At 35.5% G+C, this 20429-nt stretch overlaps 1 protein-coding gene across 15 annotated transcripts in view; it reads right to left on the bottom strand.

The window, feature by feature from the left end:
• The window catches only part of Mycbp2 (MYC binding protein 2), a 249377-nt gene that overhangs the window by 83611 nt on the left and 145337 nt on the right, over positions 1-20429 (bottom strand). For all 15 annotated transcript variants that reach the window (XM_028864803.2, XM_028864805.2, XM_028864804.2 and 12 more), the window contains 10 exons: positions 18136-18314; positions 16342-16484; positions 14899-14999; positions 14046-14264; positions 11155-11380; positions 9062-9180; positions 8432-8519; positions 5912-5961; positions 2618-2790; positions 1557-1701 (listed from right to left, as the gene is read on the bottom strand). In XM_028864803.2, coding sequence (XP_028720636.1) covers positions 1557-1701; positions 2618-2790; positions 5912-5961; positions 8432-8519; positions 9062-9180; positions 11155-11380; positions 14046-14264; positions 14899-14999; positions 16342-16484; positions 18136-18314 — 1443 coding nt within the window. The remainder of the gene's footprint in view (positions 1-1556; positions 1702-2617; positions 2791-5911; positions 5962-8431; positions 8520-9061; positions 9181-11154; positions 11381-14045; positions 14265-14898; positions 15000-16341; positions 16485-18135; positions 18315-20429) is intronic.

Genomic DNA, 20429 nt, shown 5'->3' with positions numbered 1-20429 from the left:
CTAGATTAAACATAGAGGCCAGACAGTGGTGACACACACCTTTAATCCTAGCATTCAGGAGGCAGAGATCTATCTCGATCTCTGTGAGTTCAAAGCCACCCTGGACTTCATGAGATTGACTCAGTCTAGGAGAGAAACAGAGCCAGGTAATGGTGGCACACTCCTGTAATCCCAGCACTTGGGAGTCACATGCCTTTATTCCCAGCACTAGGAAAGTGAGGAGACAGGAACTAGCCTTTCGGCTGAGGAAAGCTTTTCAGGCCGAGGAGTTCTAGAGGTAAGAGGTGGCTTGTTTCTTTGTCTCTCTGATCTTTCAGCATTCACTCCGATATCACGCTCCTGTTTTTTTTTTTTTTTTTTTTTTTTTTTTTTAATAAAAAGACCATTTAGCAATTCATGTTACAAAAGCATTTGCTTTTTGTTATACTTTGAACTTTAAATAGGAGTAAGTTGCAAATGTTTTGTCTCAAACAACAAAGATGAGACAAAACATAGGATATCATGGTGAGTGTGTATGTATGTTACCTACAACATTGTAGTTACTCCAGAGTATATACTATTCCATCTTTTTGCATCCATGTTTGGGACACAACATAGATTGTTACTGTGAGCTGGGATTAGAGTGCTTAAAGGTACTGTTAAATGTTGACTTCTGCTGAGTATCAGAGTCAGGTGCTTTTATATAAGCTTAGTTGTTTTGGTCTTCACAGGTATGGACAATGAGTCTTAATTATTTTTTACTGAGACAGATAAAAGATTACACTGGTATTGTGTTTTGCTCATGCTACATATCAAAGATAGTATAAAGCAGCTGAAATAGTTTTGTGATATAGAAAAATTAGTGCTCTATGAACAAAAGAAGGTTATGTATCTTAATCTATTCTGATTAAGTAGTAATTCTAAAATTCAAATTATCCCATAATTCAGCTATAGAAGGGAAAAGGACAAGAGATCACCTACACAAATTTACCTACACAAATTTACATTTGTTTTAAATTATTTAGAAACACATAAAAAGTTTAAATGAGATATCTGTATCACTGATTTCATTCAATATAATATAAATATCCTTATCAACTACTGCCTTGTGTAAGAAGTATATGTTATACTCATTAATATATATATATATTTGTATTAGTCATTATTTTATAACCAAAATTTATATATTTTTAACTTGTCTATCAATATTTAGTTTACCTTATCAATATTATCTTTAAAGTGGGAATTCAGTTAAGAGCAGAATGTATGAGTCTTGTAACAAATAGATATAACTAAAAATGCAGTATTCATTCATTTACTCAATCCCTCTTTACTAGAGACCTTCCTTCTATACAACTCTTCCAATAAACAACTTAAACTATCATCTTTGTAGTCGTTGCAGCACATAACTAGGAACTAACTAATGCAAAAGCAATCACCTAAGCAACTCTTCAGTATCCTCCATTACACAAAGACAAAGAGAGAAGAGCAAGGGAACCCTGTAGATTTGTCATTCTCCAACCCTTAGCAGTTACAGCAGGCAATGTGTAGACTTTTCCTAGTTCACACAAAATTACCTTCATGTTGGGAACATGAACCACATCTCCATACTGGTCTTTTGTTTGAACAGTTATGGTGGTGGGCCAGCCACAACGAATATCATCCTTATTCAGGATTAATGATGTTTTCTGAGGATCAGCATAGGAATCTGGCTGAAGCCATCTAAAAGAGTTAAAAACAAGAGAACATGAAATTAAGCCAAATAAACTAAACCTGTATTGAACAAAATGCTAAACCAGTGTCTTCATTTCTGATTCCGTAATAGTTACAAGTGTTTTCATGGGAAGCAATTAATAAAACTCCATTAGATACACACACAAAAATGCATGAAGTTTCTGATGTTTACATAGACTATGAAATAATTTAAAGTTAGAAAGTACTGAAATTTTAATTATAGGATTAACAAAAAATGACTAATTTACAGCTAATCTGAAGTAGTGAGGGAGATCAGCTTTCTAATATCAACTGGAAAAGAACAGTTTCCTTATGAAAGCAAGGACAGAAATATTATTCACTTGCTTGGGAGTAGCTGGGTACACTGACATTCCTTTTTTATATAACTTCTCACTAGTTTCTTTACTATCTCCCCTTACTTATAAAACTTGTCCATTTCTGAGTGTTGGAGCTACCCATTCCTGAATCCATTTCACAATTTACATTCAATTTGACTTGTGAGATGAGTAACAAGTAAAGTAATTCTACTATGCATTATATATAAGTGCCTACAAGATAAAAGTGAGGAGGACTTTAAAAATTTGCTGTTCCTTCCTAGTCTTTCACTTTAAACACTATAATCTCTATAATCTCTATAATGTAAAAATTAAAACCAGAAAGAGGTTTTATTCTATTTTTTTATTAGTAAGTTAACACAAGCTAGCATATCTTTCTTTTTATCCAAAACCAGCAAATGGCAAAAAACAAATTATTAACTGTCATATATTTTAAAATATTATCACCTTTTACTTCTTCGAGTTCAAAACACAAAATCTGGGTTATTGAAGGGATTATTTCAACATCCTCCTTTAGTCCTCCTCAGAGATGAATACTTAAACAAACTTAATTGCAATATTAAAAGTACCTTGCAAGCCTTCCACCACTTGATCCTGGGACACAAGCAATGAAATCATCCAGAAAGGACTGCTCATTGCTTTGGATTTGAAGTGGTAAGTTTCCTTCAAGTGCTTCTAAGATAGTTGGTGAATGAGAAAGAGCCAAACCCTTTCCAAGAATACCAGAGTGAGTTTTGCACACCTATTAGGAAAAAAAGAATATCTTTGTATCTTACTTATTATTTATTTCTAAAAAGGCTTTACTATATAGTCCAGGCTGGCCTTCAATGTGGGATTCTCTTGTCTCAGCCTCCTGAGTGCAGGGCTTACAGATGTGTGACATTATACATGGCAAATATATTAAAATATAAACCTTTTCATGAAATTTTCAACATGCACACACTTCTAGTATGCCTTATTGGGGAAAATCATTTCCTGCTATGCCCAGTCTTACTGTCTTTGGTCTATAAAGCATAAACTATAGGAGAGAAATACTGTTCTCAGGAACAGTAGCAGCTGCCTATCTTCCTCAAAAATCCGTAACAGTAAAACCTCCATGCTAGGTGACATGGTACATCTCCTCCTATCCTGTGTTACATGCACATTTGGCAGGGCCAGAGCTCCTGAAGGCACTGGTGGGAATCTCTCTCATTTTCAGTTCCCATTATTGACAGTCAGAGGTAGTAAGCTTGTTTACTGTCTTAGGGAAGTGACCTTAGTACCAAGGTCTTTATTGATTGGGCTGCACATATATCTCACGAATCTAAGTTTATGACAGTTAAGGAAAACAGGAAGAAAAAAGTGAAATTTCAGTTTTCACCTATTTGATAACTAAAATCCTTTTTTTTTTTAAAAAAAAAAAAAAAGGTTAGAAATGGCAAGACTCCAGAAATATTTTAATAAATTAAAAAAATTTAATAGAAAATGTTACACTTTCCAGGAATATTTATTTATTTAAAAGTAACTTTTTTTTTTTTTTTTTGGTTTTTTCGAGACAGGGTTTCTCTGTGTAGCTTTGCGCCTTTCCTGGGACTCACTTGGTAGCCCAGGCTGGCCTCAAACTCACCAGATCCGCCTGGCTCTGCCTCCCGAGTGATGGGATTAAAGGCGTGCACCACCACCGCTCGGCTTAAAAGTAACTTTTACATTCCACCAACTATGCAACCTCAAAACTGTTTATTTTTTTGTTTTGTTTTGAGTCAAACAGACTTTGTGAAAAACCTGGTTCTAGATAAGTTCTATACTCTTGAGTTAACAAGATACCATATCAGCTGGTGTTCAAAACAGACATCTCTTAAAAGGTAACTGTTAAATTTAAGTTAAATGATATGTATAAAACACCCATTACAGTGTTTGAGGAACAGGACATTATTTATACATATTATATCATACCAACTATAAACCAAGTCTATTTTTTCTTTAAATGATATCGAGTCTAAGTATTATTTATATAGCACCATATTCTATGAAATCATAATGTATGAGCTTCTTGAAAGCCATTTTAAATATGAATGAGTCATGACATACACCATTTATTAAATGTTTGTTAAATTATTATTTTTGTTCCCTAAAGTACAAAGACTTAATATTAAATATACATCTACATACCTATACATATACACACCTGGTAGCTTTTTAAAAATCTAAGAGTTTTAAATTACACAAAAAATCATGGCTCCCTATAACTATAGAAAATTGGTCACAGTAATGGCTTTGTCAGCATGCTATCAAAGGTAAAATCCCATCCCAGTTGTGTGGTTCTAGGTAATTATCTAAGTGCTTCAGTTTTCTGTAATGGAGACAAGAATCGGATTTATTGGACTGTGTGATGACTAAATGAACTAAAAATACATGAAAAGATCATAAATAATGCTTGATAAATTAACACAAATTAGTGTTGTATTCCCTTTGATCAATTAATCTCGGAAATAAATGTCAAATACTAACTCTTAGAATCAGTGGAATTAGACACCTGCATTTACTTCTCAACTAACCAGACTCTTAGATCATGTAAATTCTGTGAACTTCAGATTCCGTAAGATGAATAAAAAAACAATACTAAGTTCAAGGTGTAACTGCAAAAGCAGAGAAATAATATTAGTGGGACTATAAATAATGAAGTATACAGATAATTATGTAAATGAGTACACTGCTAACTACATACATATAGATAGCGTAGGATACAGGCCCAATCTCAATTAGTGCTACCCCAACGTGGACTTAATAATCTCTGGTACATGGTAAAAGTATAAAAAAGTAGGCAGAGTAAAATGAATCTTTTATTTTAAAAATATAATCTTTCATGCTTGGCACATGCCTTTAATCCCAGCACTTGGGAGGCAGAGGCAGGAAGATCTCAGTGAGGTTGATGTTAGCCTGGTCTACCAAGCAAGGTCCAGGATCAAAAAAACAAAACAAACAAACCCTTTTCTATTTTGGGCTACTAAGTGATTATTATGAGTTACTGCTGATAAAAGTAGCATTTTTCCTTAATAAAAATAACATGTGTGGGAAAAAAGTATTTGGTCAATCTTACAAATACATGGAATTTTATGGTCTGGAACCTATGGAATCAGTCCATGCTTTATCTTCAGGCTGTTTCACTACACAGCATTAACCCATCACTGATGGCCTCAGTGTACAGTCTACATGGATACTCAATTACTACATGAAATCTCTAGCCTAGGATAAGGAGGCATAATAATTTCAAAACACTGCTTACTAGGCTCCTCCCATCCTATCAGTGACTGCTAGCTATATAAATTTAGAGGATTTAAGCTAAGAGAATCTAATGGTCTGAGTAACATAAAGTAACAAACTAATACAGATTGAAATGAGAGGTCCAAAACCTGTACTTCAACTGAAATACAGATTTATTTTCATTATAAGTTCAAATGTTCTACTTAGTTAATATTTATACAAATAAAAATATTAGCAAATAATAAGAGCAACAAACTGATGGCTCCCAACCGTGAGAGCCGAATGGCTCTATGATGTTATGAAATTAAAGTTTCATATAAGGAACCATATCCTGTGCCAAATGTCTTTGTTTGTTCGCTGGTCAAGACTGTCCAGATATAAAGGAAATGTGCACAGCTCTGAAGAGCATCTCTGTACCCTAGCCCTTCTTTCTCCCAAGCACATGGCAGTCAGTGTTCCCACAGGCCTTTGCATCAAGGAGACTTAAAAGTTATGTGTCTCTAGAACGCCAATAAACAGAATGAAGTACTTATCCACTGAGTCTTATGTTGAAGACAGTAATCATCTTGTGGAAATATTATTTTTAAATTAATGGACAAAAATTAAAATGTTTAGGACAATACCTGCAATGCAGCCTCTTCAAGAATTTCAAGGTCTTCTTCCAACTCATTACCTGTTATGCAAATTAAAAAAGTTGTACTAAATTGTACTAATAACCTTTCCAATCCTTTGTATTCACTATCATTTTTGTAATCTTGTTATTATAGGTTGAAAAGATTTAGAGTTCTAGACAAATCTAGTAGTTTAGACTTTAAAACGTTCAGTACCTTTTGGTGTGAATGAAAGCTGTAACTGTTAAGTTAGTAATCAAGTATCATTCATCAAACAATGTAAAGAATTAGGCATGTTCAGCCCGAGGTCCAGATGCTGCAAGTGGCCTAGTACAACTATGAATGTAGCCCAACACAAAGTCATACATACTTACAACACTATGGAATTATTTTTGTGTGTGATTTTTTTGCATGTGTATAAGTCAATGACATGGTTCCTGAGTATGACTTTGAAGATGACAATTTCATGTTTCAATGTGAAAAGGTTGTATAATCTGAGAAATTGACTATATGAATGTATGTGTGAAGTTTTTATATTTAATGGTTTTTTTTTTTGCAAAAACTTAAACTGATTTTTTTGATTAAGATGATAGCTATATTTCAGGTAACAATGATGACTCATAAAATCCTAAGATATTACTTAAGGATAACAGAATTTTCCCAAGTTCCTGTCCTGAGAAAATTCCTCACAGAGTCCTGAAAAAGATGCTACCTATGGCGTGGGGTATCTGAGGGAAAGGAATAGACGTATATCATGCTCTTTTGTCTGTTTACTTTATTCCTCTATGACAAAATTCTATCTACACAGCTTCAGCTCCGTCCTCACATTCAGCTCCTCTCTGTGCCTACCTTTCCTGTCCTCATAGTTTTAGTAAGCTCCTATGCTTTTGACCTTATCTTCGTCCTCTGTTCCTTCGTCTTCCATCTATCCTTCCTGGCTCCTTACCCCTGACCCTGATACACTCTACAAGAGATCTGTTTCACCCTCTACTGAACTTCTGTCTTCTTCCCCTCTCTCTGACTACAGGGTTCTATGTCTGCTGTTCCTGCCTTGCTCTTCACTCCTCCTCTGGCACTCCGCTCCAGTCCTTACTGCCCCTGGTTATGCAGAAAGTCCCACTGTCCTAGTCAGTCTCTCTGCCAAGCTCCTAGGCCTGAAGGAAGGGGATGGTCTGAGCTTCATATGCACAAGAAACAACGCTATGTGTCTAGGAGCCTACTTGTCTCCTAGGCTCAGCGGGGTAGTTAGTGGAATGGTGTCTGAGAAGCTTAGCTTTTTGCCAAATGGTTTGGGCACACAAGAATTTCATAGCAGAAGACAGCTAAATATTAAAAACTGGATAACACCAAATATTTCATAATAAATGGCTTGCCTCTAGAAATATACCTTGTAATATCCAGCTGAATCTCTATACTATATTCTTGCAGCCTGCAAGAATTACTCACCTGTGTTCTTTAGCCATTTTCTCCTTTATTGTGTAATACAGAACGTTTTCTTTCTTTTCTTTGACAGTTATGAAACAGTAACATGGCTCAGGGGAAACAGTCTAACTGACTAGAAGAAAGCGTGGAATAAGTATATCCCAATCATCATAGTTCCCCTACAGAAATCCACTATCAACAGTTTCTCATGTATTATTCTAGAAATTTTACATGCAAGACTTAACTGTGTATGTCAATGTACATAAAAGTGAGCATGCATGAACTCATACATAGATACGTTGCTGCCACCATGAATGTGACCTTTTTCTATTACTTTTTGTTTCATTTACTATAACATGGAGAACTTTCTTTCCTAGGCCACATAGTTATGCTTTTTCTTTCAGCTGCACAGACTCCATCAGCTCTCTAACTGGGTTCCAGACGAAAGATTTGGTTGCAGCTAGGTTTGGCAATCAAAGGCACTGCTATCTTCATCCTTCAGTCAATATGTATTTTTTTATTATTTCTGTAAGTATTCAATATAAACAGACACATCAAAAATAAAATTGTTAACAGCTATTGATAAAGTTCTTCCAATGATGGTGCTAATAATTCTCTTCATATAAAAATGTTAACATGTTAGGAGAACAGAACAAAGGGACTAATATGAAGCAGGACTGAGGAAACCGAGAAGATTAAAAAGGATCAAGAATGGGACATAACAAGGAATGACAAGGGTAAAGAAAAAGAAGAGAGGTAAATAAAAGATAAAATGAGAAGGTCTACATGGATTTTCCAAGGGAAAAATAAGTATGTGCATATATATGTGTGTGTTTATATATATGGAGGGTATACACATATGTATATATATATGTACAGACATATATATGGAGATATAATATATGGAGGATATACATATATGTGAATTTGAGTAAATTGAAAAGATTTCCATCGAAACAACATCAGTGTATCAAATAGCTGTTATTCATATGTACATATAGTCACAGAATTTTTGTTGAAGTTTATCTTTGAATGCTCTGTAATAAATATGTTTTGCTTTTAAATTTCCTTATGAATCCTTAACAACACCTGCTACTTAACTAGACTCACCAATAGGAAGTGCTAGATCCTTCTTCATCAGAGCCGCTGCACAGACCCCACCGAGATTAGCTAATTCTTTTTCCAGCTGAATAACTCCCTGTAGAATTGCATAAAATTCACTACTTAAAAAATGTTTGAACGTGGGTTATGAAAACATTGTAATTCAAAGTCAAGTTCTGCCAATGAAACTAGAAAGCTCTGTTTAGCTGGCAGCTGAGGGAGAAAGAGATTTAATATTATACCCCATGTTGTTTGGGTCTACACCTTCACTGTCCAAATCATTTGCCATTCACATTTAGGAAGATTATGACCTTGGCATTATTTTAGTGTTTGATTTAAAACATTTAAGAAAATCTAGAATAACTTAAGTCACTTTGTGAAGCTAGGTTTTGTTATTTATTAAAGGCAGAACTTTAGCATGGGGCATACAGTTATGCTTCAAAGTATGCTTTACTTACATGGGGCCACGTTGCATTAACTCAATTATCCCCATGTATGAAGAGTAGCAAAATGCTAACAGATAATTAAACTACACAACATTTTAAACATAAACCTCAAGCTTGCAAGGCACTTTACATCCATGGAACTTTTAAAAGAGCCAATTGTTCTTAACAGACTGGGAAGATACCTTATTCTTACCTCATCTGGTCCAGGGCTAAATTCATATCCAATTGCAAAACACTTGAAACCATAGAAGGAGGCTTTATCATCTTTCACATAATCTGAAGCAGTTTCCAGTGAAAAAAGGGCTTCATTTCCTTAAAAAACAAAAAGTGTGTGTGTGTGAGCAAGCATCAATCTCTGTTAGCATGGTTAAAATCTGAAAGAACGTGGTAACATTTCATTATTTTATCATATAAATATAAATAACTATTCAAATCAGTTATTAAAATGGAAAGAAAACTTTTTGATGGAGAATCCTTTATTTTTTTGTACAAACCATGTTAAAAGCAACACTATCAAAAATAGAACCAGCCCTAATGACTGGTTGCTAATTTCCATTATAATCAAATCCATTTCCTTAAGCCTATCCTTACGTTATATAAGCATTTTTTTTCCAATTATCTATCAATTACTGAGTACCTAGGCTAGTATTCTCTGTTTTGAATTAAGTAATCTTCTACCTGGTAACTGGCATTTTCTGATCTCTTAACAAGTCAACCAATCAAAAAAAAAAGTGTTTTAGAATCAAAGAAAAAAACTCTAAATTCATCAAGGCCGGATTATATAAAAGATGACAAAACTTCTCTGTATAATTTTAAGTGTTTGAAAGACTAGTTAGTGTTAACTGGTTGAAATTAGAATACTACAGAAACTAAAGAGTTTTAAAATTTAACTTTCTTTTAAAGGAAGACATAAATATCAGAAATAAGTGCAAATACAGACAGACAGACAAACACACAGAAACACACACACAGAAACACACACACCTGTTGTAGAATATTATTTCAAGGTGTGTCATTTTGTTTATGCTCTGGAATGTTTAATGATGCAAAGATGGGTTTGATTAAGTAAAAGTCACCTGCGGTCAGAAGGCTGAGTCAGCAACTAGCTGACAGGAAGTGGTAGGGAGGAGCCAGGTGAGAAAGGGTTATAAGGAGGGGAGTAGCAGCACAAGGGCTTTTTGGAGGATGAGAGCGAGGAGAGGAGCTGAGCAAGTAGCTGTTCAGTCTCTGAAGAGCAGAATTCCACCTTAACCTTTGAGTTTTGGGATTTTAGAGGGAGAGAAGTTTAGTTAAGTTCCCTTTGTAGTTTTTCGAGAGTTGGAGCTGGAGGGAACAGATTTCCCTCGGGCTACAGCATGTGTGGCCTAACCGCTGCTGGTAGTGGCAGAGTTACAGTTGCTGTTTCAGACAGCAATGGCTTAAAAAGCAGCCACCATTTTAAAAAAGGACAACAATTGGTACCCAATGTGGGGCATCAAAATGTCATTGTTTGTTTTTACTCTTTTCTTGGGGGGTCCGCCACCCAGCTATCAAACAAATCACATATGGAGGCTTATTCTTACTTATGAATGTCCGGCCTCAGCTTGGCTTAGTTTCTAGCCAGCTTTCCTTATCTTAAATTATCCTGTCTACCTTTTGCCTCTGGGTTTTTCCTGTCCTCTTCTGTAAGTCTTATTCTTACTCCATGGCTTGCTGTGTAGCTGGGTGGTTAGCCCCTGGAGTTGTCCTTCTCCTCTGGCTGCTAGATCTCAGATCTCTCTTCCTAGATTTCTTCTCTATTTATTCTCTCTGCTTGGCAGCCCCACTTATCCTTTCTCCTGCCTTGCTATTGGCCAGTTCTTTATTAAACCATCAGGTGTTTTACACAGGCACAGTAACACAGATTCACGAAGTTAAACAAATGCAATATTAACAAAAGTAGCACACCATAAAATATTCTACTACATACACCTCCAAAGTAAGGGCCTGAATCCTACTTCTGAAAAATAGCATTTACTGGGAAAATAGAAAATTAATTCCATTTTTACACTTTTTTTGTAATTTGGTCCCAACTATACAGATGACTCAGTATTAACTCCCCTCACCTCAAAAATCTTCAAACAATCACTCTTCTTAAATTTAGAGTACACTGTGCCCTTTGCCCAGCATATCTTATTTTTCTCACTTGAAACCAAGACCCATAAGTCTTTAATAATTTTCTCTGAAGTTAAATATTTTCAATAATGCCTCTTTAATATACATACATGTATCTATTTTAACCCATAAAACTGAGAAGAGAAAATTCACCTGGCAACACTAAAACCATAGTAGGCCATCCAGAGGATCCTGAATATTTCTTTAATTCTATCCATGAGTTAAGGTTTTCATGAACAGTTGTCAATTTTGGTCCATATCCTGAATTCTGAATAGTTCTGACAGGAATAAGCAAACGGAGGACGTCTTCTGACTGTGCGGTACCACACTGAGGGTCAAATTCTATTGTCATCCATCTAACACATTCCGGGAATGTCACCTGGCAGGAGACAAGAAGATATGAGCATACATGCACATACCTACATTTGTGAGGTGAGAGAATAATACACTACAAAAAATGGAGAAATGAAGGAGAAACGACGTAAAGGAAACAAAACAGACTGTCTTATAATTTAGTTTTGGAGTATGAAATTATTTAAATATTAGAAAACAAAATCCAATTAAAAACCAATTCACAAAACAAATTATATATATATACTACATACATATATATGTAGTATAACAAGAACCAGAGCTTTTTTTTAAAGTGGCTGATTGAGAGCTGAAGCAGGAAAGGTAAGTCTAAATATTTGCTCATTCCAGGGAAGAAAGATGCAAGGAAAATTAGAAGGGAGAATCTAAAGTCTCAGTAGGGTAAAGTGAAGAGACTCACATCCAGCTGAGATATGGGGCCAGTTTCTTCAACAATCAAAAGTTGAGGAAACCCAAAGACAGAGATGGAAGGGTATGAATATATTTACAGGGCTTTAACATGTCTTGAAAAACCAAAAAGGGGGCGGTACTGAAGAAACAAACAATCCCAAATATATTCATCTTATGTGAATTCAAATTCAAACAAACACATAAAATATGCATATTTTATAATATTAAGGAATTGCTCATTTTAAGTGTTATAATATTGTTATTTTAGAGGGTTCTTACTTACATTAGAGAAATACAAAAGAAAATAACATTAATTGTTTTACAATAATATAAAAAAGAAGGAAGAAGCAAAAAATAAATGAAATGGTTTAATTAAGACCTTAAGACTTGAACCAGGAGATGAGTAAGGCTACAGCATTATCTGGTCTACTATTATATAGCTCCTATTTCTAAACCAAATTGAATGTTTTACAAACATGAAAACATAACTGAAAAAGCACATGATTCACTCTCATTTATTTACTAAAAGGATTTGAATACAATAAATTTTATATTTTAAATTTTAAAATATTTCACTTTTTATTTTTTATATAATATTCTAAGTAGACTACTTTTGATTTTCAGAGTTCAGATAGTGGTACAAATAATGTCAGTTTAAAAAGTATGATTTACAGGCTAGGGAGATAGCTCTGTCTATAAAGAGTTTGAGGACTAGAGTCTAGTCTCCAGGACCTGTGTCAAAGTAAATAAATAAAGTCTGGGCATGGTGGTACAAGCTTTAATCCCAGGGCTGGGAGGTAAAGACAAGAAGACCACTGGGGCTGCTGGCCAGCCAGGCTAGTGCACTTAGCCAGTTCCAGTTCAGTGAGAGACCTTGCTTCAAAAACATGTGGAGTGGATAGTGCTTAAGGAATAACATGCAGTTGTCTTCTTGCCTCTTTTTCCATGAATGAACATGCCCACAGGAACACATATAAAAATACTATTTACAAATTTTAAGATTTATATTCACAATAATTATAATATATACCACAGAGTTTAGCATCATATACCTCAATACTGTTAGAAAAATATTTGTAAGTAACTTTCAAACACCTACCAAAGGCCGAGTGGTGGTGGCACTCACATTTAATCCCAGACTCGGAAGGCAAAGGCAGGTGGATGTCTGTGAATTCAAGGCCAGCCTGGTCTACAGAGCAAGTTCCAGGACAGGCTCCAAAGCTACACAGAGAAACCCTGTCCAAAAAAACAAACAGAAAACAAACAAACAAACAACAATAACCTACCAAAGTATAAAATCTGTAAGGTAAAAGTTCTGTTTTCCTAGATAGCCCAGAGACCTAAGGTAAAGCCTTAGGTTAAAACAAACAAACAACCAACCAACCAATAAAATGACTCCCAATGGCATTCTGCTATACTTATAGCTATGTACCATGTTCAGCCATCATCAGAGAAGCTTCCTCCTACAACTGATGGGAACAAATACAGAGACCCACAGCCAGACATCATGGAGAAAGGTGGGGGAGGGAAGGAGAGAAAGAGAGAGAGACAGAGACAGACGACCTTGGAACACACAGCTCTAAATGGGATGTCTCCATCAAATCTCTCCCATCAGAGCTAAGGAAACTCTGTGGAAGAGAAGGTGGAAATAGTGTAAGTGGTATAAGAGCCAGCAGGGATGGAGGACACCAGGAGAACAAGGCCCTCTGAATAAATTGAGCAAAGAGCATATGAACCCACAGAGACTGAAACAGCAACAGAGTCAACATGTCTACATCAGGCCCTCGGCATACATACTTCCAGTTTAGTATTTTTATAAAGTTTATATAAATGAGTGGGCCTCTGATTCTTGTGCCTTCTTTGGGGTTCTTTTTCTTCTGTTGAGTTGCCTGGTTCAACTTTTGATGTTCTACTTTTTGCTTCATCTTACATTTTATTTTGTCATGTTTAGTTGTTATCTGCTAGAAGCCTGTTCTTTACTAATGAGAAACAGAAAGTGAAGGAATCCAGAGGGGAGGGGAGGTGGGGAAGGACTGGGTGAGTAGAGGGAGGGGGAACTGTAATCAGCAGATATTGGATGAGAAAAGAATCTATCTTTAATAAAAGGGAAAAAGTTCTATCTTCAAGTCTTCGTTAGCCCAACAGTTTATCTGTGGATTATTTATATTTAAGTACTACAGAAGAAGTGACATTTCTGAACATATGCAAAATACTCTTTCAGATCCCATGAGAAAATCTCAGCTCAAGGTTGGGATTTGCATCTTGCTAAGCATGGTGCCCACCTTGTAGTGCATCACACAGGCAGGCTTGTACGGGTGCTCACTCTCAATGACAGCATAATGATTGGAAGTGGTACAAGCCGAGAGACCTTGCTCAGGCTGGTTTCCTGTTGTGCTATCAGTTGACTGATTGGGATTGAACGCAGGGGGTGCATACTTCTGATTCAAAATGGCAACTGAGGGAAGCAATTGTTGGACAAGGCCAAAAACTTCTACAGCAACCTAGTAGATATAAAAAATATACATGATTAAATAAATATGAAATTAATTTTACTAAGGAACTACCCTAATTGTTGGTAATACTTAACAGTAACAAGTTCCATATACAGTTTATCTATAAAGTATTTTTAAATAAAAACGTTTTTAATGGGTAAAGAATTTTATCTTAGATATTATATCACAATAATCTATATTTTAAAACTCTTGCTTTTCTGTGGTTTACAGTAAATAGCTTTCCCCAATATTTAGTTATGCCAAAGACTCAATAGTTTATGACTTTCTTTATGTCTTATCTCACTACTATAAAACATTCCATTTCTACTGCTATTTTTAAGGTGGAGAATTGGCATCAAACTCAGAAATTTTAAAATAAGCAGGTAACTTAATCTTTCTTTATATGTCATATTTATAAGACAGATCTTCAAGTGTGAAATCAATATGTAAGTACACTAAGTCAATAAGCAATGCTGGGAACAAAGAGGCTTAACTAATAACTTCTACTACGTGAGGTGCTTTATCTGTTATCTATAACCCTAGAGCCTTAATGCTTAATATATCTTTAAAGGGAAGGTATAAAATCTATGAAATGGTATAAAAAATGGTAAGAAATTCAAAGTCATAGAATTTAGTTACACACCTTGGGAATAGCAGCAGCTACTGGTCCTATGTAGGCTATAATAAGGGGAAGCAGCATGGAAAACAGACTGGAAGAGCTAAGCAGTTCTGGAATGTCATCAGCTAAAAAAAGCATTAAAACTATAGTTAGAAGGTAGTTTCGTTATACTGTACACATGCTAAACTAACCTATATCCTATTATCCTCAGAAAGTTGTGGTTGACATTAATTACATGTCTATAAAGGACCAGATCAATTTTTTGTAAGGGATTTACTAGCATGTATTATCTCAATCCTTACAATAGATACTTCCTACTTTTTAGAAGAGAAAAACCAAGGCACACAGTTTTGTCTGTCTTATAGTAAATTCTTAATGTGTTCTACAAATATATACCTGTAAAATGCTAGAGCCAGGAGGAGAAACTAGGGCAGTAGTTTTAAACACAGCAATAGAAATGACACTAGGCAAATTATTTAATCTGAAAAGCAAGATAACAATATTTCTTCCCTGACTGCTGTTAGGATTAAATGACTCAACACATATATAAAACACTTAGAACAATGTCTGTACATATAAACATCTCAAAAAGCATCTGTTGTCACTTTTCTATTATGACTTCTATTTCTCATGAAGAACTTTGCTGATAGCCATTTTGGTCATTTTTCCATGAACATGAGGCTTAAAAGATGGGCTAAGCCTCGATATTTACATTACAGGGCAATTATTCTCCCAAATATGGGCTTCTAGACCTGTTGCATAAGAATAAATGACATTTATTCAGAAAATACTTTTTTAACCTAGCCTAAACCTCTGGGATGGACCAAATTTTTAGGGGAAAGGATAACACTGAATATTTGACACTAACAATTCTCCTGACAGTACAGAGGATGCCCAGATACCAAGAAGTAGGTAACAGGAGGAAGGCAGCAATGAGATTATTTTGGACATTTCTATCCAAGAGAAAGTACATATGAGGTTGTACTATGGCAGCTTGAACTAGGTACTAGAAAAACAGAGAAAGGAAAAACCAACTGGAGTTTCCAGTGAAGGAATAGTCCCAGGCTTAATTTAGAAAAGTGGATCTGAGAGATGGGCAATGTTATCCAGACATTTGGGTGAATGGTGATACTTAACGGGAACAGGATACACAGAAAGAAAGAAAGAAAAAAAAAAAAAAACTAGGAATAAAGCAAAAAAACCAATTTAATCGGATGGAATGTTTCTCATTTTATATAAACTAAAAAAATAAAAGTATGAGGTAATCTGTTTAGATCACTCTAAAAAAAAAAAAATCTTCTCCTAAGTATGAAGTGTGTAAATGATCCAAAATCAATACTTGTATAGATGGATAGGGAACTAAACACTTTGGGATTCTACAAGATGGCTCCCCTTCATTAGCCATGTACAGAGAAGAATTACAGATTCTAAACTATGACTATAAAGAAAGGAAAAGAATAGTCTTACCATCCACAGCAAGAGCTCTGTGCAACAGATCTTTCGCAGCTCGAACAACAGTGCTTACCACAGAGAGCGCTCTGCTACAGTTTTTATCTTCTTCATTGGCTTTACTTAGAAGTTGGGACTGTAAATCTCCATCAAATTCACTCCTGTGACACGAATAAGCATGAAATAGTTTTCACTGGTAATTTAATGAATTATATTCAGATTAGAGTTTCTCAATAACTTGAAGTAAAAAGCAATTAAAGTTAAGACATATATGTGTAATTATGTTAATTTAGGAAGCAATAAAGGCTTTGAACAAACAAAGCAGAGAGTATAAAGTAAAGGGTGTTAGTTTATATTAGATTAAGTTGCTCTTTGATGAACTAATATTTAACAAAGACCTGACTTGTGTTTAGAAATTACAAAAGGTCTAGGAAAAATGTGCGACAAAAGTTTCAGGACAAATGGAGCCAGGTGCTGAATTTGGGGAAGAGAATGCAGACAACTATTACTACGATGGAAGGAGAAAGAGTAAATTTCTGAAGGAAATGGCAAACACGGGTCGGATCATATAGAGTTTAGTGGTCAGAGTGACAAATTCATAGTTCATAAATTGAGCAAGGGTACAGTAGGTCTATTTTTCATTTTTATCAGATAACTGATTGTACTGTGGAGAACTGATTGTGAAGGACAACAGAGAAAGAGACTCATATAGACTATGATTATTTTACCTGTAAAGGGGTTGGTGATCAGCAGTCTGATCACAGGAATGACAGAAAAAGTCAGATGTAGAGCATTTTACAAATATGGCTGTCAAGAACTATCAAATTAGATGTAGGGTGCAAGAGAAAGACATCCAGAATGACCAGGCTATTTGGCTACAACTGTATGACTACTATGAACACATTAAACCTACAACATATATCAGCCAACCAGAGAAAGCATCTTTAAGAAGGATATTTGGTATGGTGACTTACAGGTGTGTTACCTGGAGTCCAACTTCCTATGTACAAATCCCTTTATCATAATTCACTACAAATGTGATTTGAGAAAGATGTTTAACCACTCAAGTCTCAGTTCCTTCTTCTGTGAAACAGAGACAGGAAAAGTGCCTACTGTGTGACTGGCTGAGGCAACCACATGTAGCACCACGTAAGCAATATTAGTGATTTGATACAAAGTTAGGTTGAGAACAAAAGTGGTTAATGACACTAAGACATATAATAACACAGGTATGTTATTATACCAAAAAATCAGATGCAATGAGTTATGAGTAGTTAGGGTTTTTTTCCCCAAAGATTATAATTTTCTATTTTCCACCATTTACCTACTAAATAGTTTGCTAAAATATTTTAAGAAAACCCCACCATTACATCATGTAGAGTCTCAGGGGCCAACCTGAGCAAGTAAAAGATATAAGACTATTCTTCAGACTGGATAAAAGAACCAAGGCAATGCCACTACCTGAACTTCGGTTAAATAATTATGAAAAGAAATGAGTAAATTCTACTTGAATTTTACAGCACAATCAAGAAATTAAAATATAACAAAACAACATATATGACAGTACAAAAAAAAACCCACCAAAGTTTCAATGATACTAAAAAATAAAATAACAAAAAATTTAAAAGCATTCAACTTTGTAGTTAATACTAAACTGACATTTTTAAAATGAAGATTCTTTACAGGAATTAAGTATGTGCTAGGAAGATAAATTTGTAATTCAGTTACGTTACTGACTTGGCAAGTATTATACAATAGTAAATGTTACACACCACTTTAGCACATTTCATTTCTAACTCTAAGTGCACATACCTATAGTACAGTATCTGTGGAATCTGTCCTCTGGTCTGGTTTGTGCCATTACTGCTCAAGCTGCATGTGCTGAAGGTAAAAGTCACCCCATCTGGGCACTGAATGGTGGTCATTCCTCCATCTCCATTGGCTGTACGACTTCCATAGTTCCTCAAGCGCACAGCATACTTAACATTTTCCTTCGTGATGGAGATATAAAGCATGTTATAGCTGTTCATGATATAAGAAGAGAATACAGAAAGAACTCTAGCAGTAAACTACTCGAATATACTGAAACTTTGTGGTCATTAAAAATAATTTCATTAAATGAGTTGTTAATGAATCTAATAGCTAATATTTACTGAATGTGTTTTGAGTAACAGAATCTGCCTTAAATACTTTATATGAGCTAACTGAATTAATTCAAGTGTCCTTAGTAGGTAAGTATATTACTCAACAAATGAAGAATCTGAGGTCCAGTTGTTAAACGACTTGCACAAAGTAACATAGCTAGTAAGCAGTGAGACTAGTAGTTGACTATCAACAAATATGGGTAATTCCTGTGCTTAATTACAAACATAAAATACTAATCAATGTTATGGTTTGAAAGAAAATGGCTCCCATAGGGAGTGGCACTCTTAGCAGGTATGGCTTTGTTGGAGTAGGTATGGACTTGTTGGAAAAAGTGTGTCGCTGTGGGGGTAGGCTTTGAGGTCTCCTATGTTCAAGCTATACGCATTGACACAGTTCACTTCCTGTTGCCTGTAGATCAAGATGTACAACTCTCAGCTCCTTCTCCAGCACCATGCCTGCCTATACTCCACCATGCTTCCTGTCATGATCATAATGGACTAAACTTCTGAAACTGTAAGCCAGCTCCAATTAAATGTTTTCTTTTATAAGAGTTGCCTTAGTCATGGTGACTCTTCACAGCAATGGAACACTGACTGAAATACTAATATTACTATAAAATAATATTTTTTTCTATGAGCTTAAATTCTTAAAATAACTCTAAGTACATAAAAATATCTGTGAGTCTATTACATTTTTATTTGGGGAGAAATTTACCCAGAGACAAAAATATGCACATACACGGGGAAAAAAATCCATGCAAAACTGTCCAGAATATGGTACAGAACATGGTACGTAGCAAAACAGAGCTACAGATACTCATGCTTTATGATCCAGAGGGTAGTTTTATGCCAATAATACACAAGTTTAGTCATCTGAGAGGAGGGAACTTTACTTGAGGATATGCCTCCATAAAATCAGACTGTGGGCAAGCCTGTAAGGCATTTTCTTTTGTGACTGATGTGGGAGAGGCTAGCCCTGGGCTGGTGGTTCTGGGTTCTATAAGAAAGCAGGCTGGGCAGGTCTGTGGTCTCTACAAAAGCTCCTGCCTCCGGGTACCTGAACTGCTTGAGTTCTTGTCTTGACTTCCTTCAGTGATGGACTACACTGTGTCAGTGTAAGCCAAATAAACCCTTTCTTCCCCCAGTTGCTTTCATCATGGTGTTTATCATAGCAATAAATACCATGACTAGGACAGTATCTAAGCTGCTTTTTTTTTTTTTTAAAGATTGTGTGTGTGTGTGTGTGTGTGTGAGCGCGCACGTGCAGGCGTGCGAAATGCTATGGCAGATAGAAGATGATCTATGATCCCTTGGAGCTGGAGTTACAGGTGATAAGCCTCCTGATGTGGGTGCTGGCAACTGAACTCCAGTCCTCTACAAGAGTATTATGTTCCTAACCACTGATGTAGCACTCCAGCCATCAAAGCTGTTTTTGATGAAGTCTCTGATGAGTCTACTTTATACTTTAAATTCTATTCCAAAATAATATTTATTCACTTATATTTATAAAATTAATATGAAGGAAAAATCCCAATACTCTTGTTTGTATATTTATTTATTTTATGTTATGTGTACAAATGTTTTGCCTACATATATGCATGTATGTGCACTATGTACATCCCTTGTGCCTGGGTAGTTCCAAGAGGTCATCAGATTCCCTGACCTGAAGTAATGGGTGGTTGTGAGCCACTATGTGGATGCTGGGAATAGAACCTGGATCCCCTGTCCTCTTAACTACTGAGCTACCTATGTGGCCCCATTAATATTAACTCCTAAGACCACATTTTTTCTTTGAAGCATTTTTGGTGCAATATAAGTTGGAAAGATGCAGACTAATACCTAATCAGTTTCAATTCCATGCAACGCATAGAGGCATATTCTCTGCTGTCATTACTTAGTCAGTATAACATTGCAGTATGGATGTTCGGCTTCCTCACCAAAAGAAGAGGCTCAAAGTGCTAA

The sequence above is a fragment of the Peromyscus leucopus genome, chromosome 9 (assembly GCF_004664715.2).
Source record: "Peromyscus leucopus breed LL Stock chromosome 9, UCI_PerLeu_2.1, whole genome shotgun sequence".
NCBI classification, from domain to species: domain Eukaryota; kingdom Metazoa; phylum Chordata; class Mammalia; order Rodentia; family Cricetidae; genus Peromyscus; species Peromyscus leucopus.
Note: the sequence above shows the minus strand (reverse complement) of the source record. Positions and strands in the feature narration are given on the sequence as shown.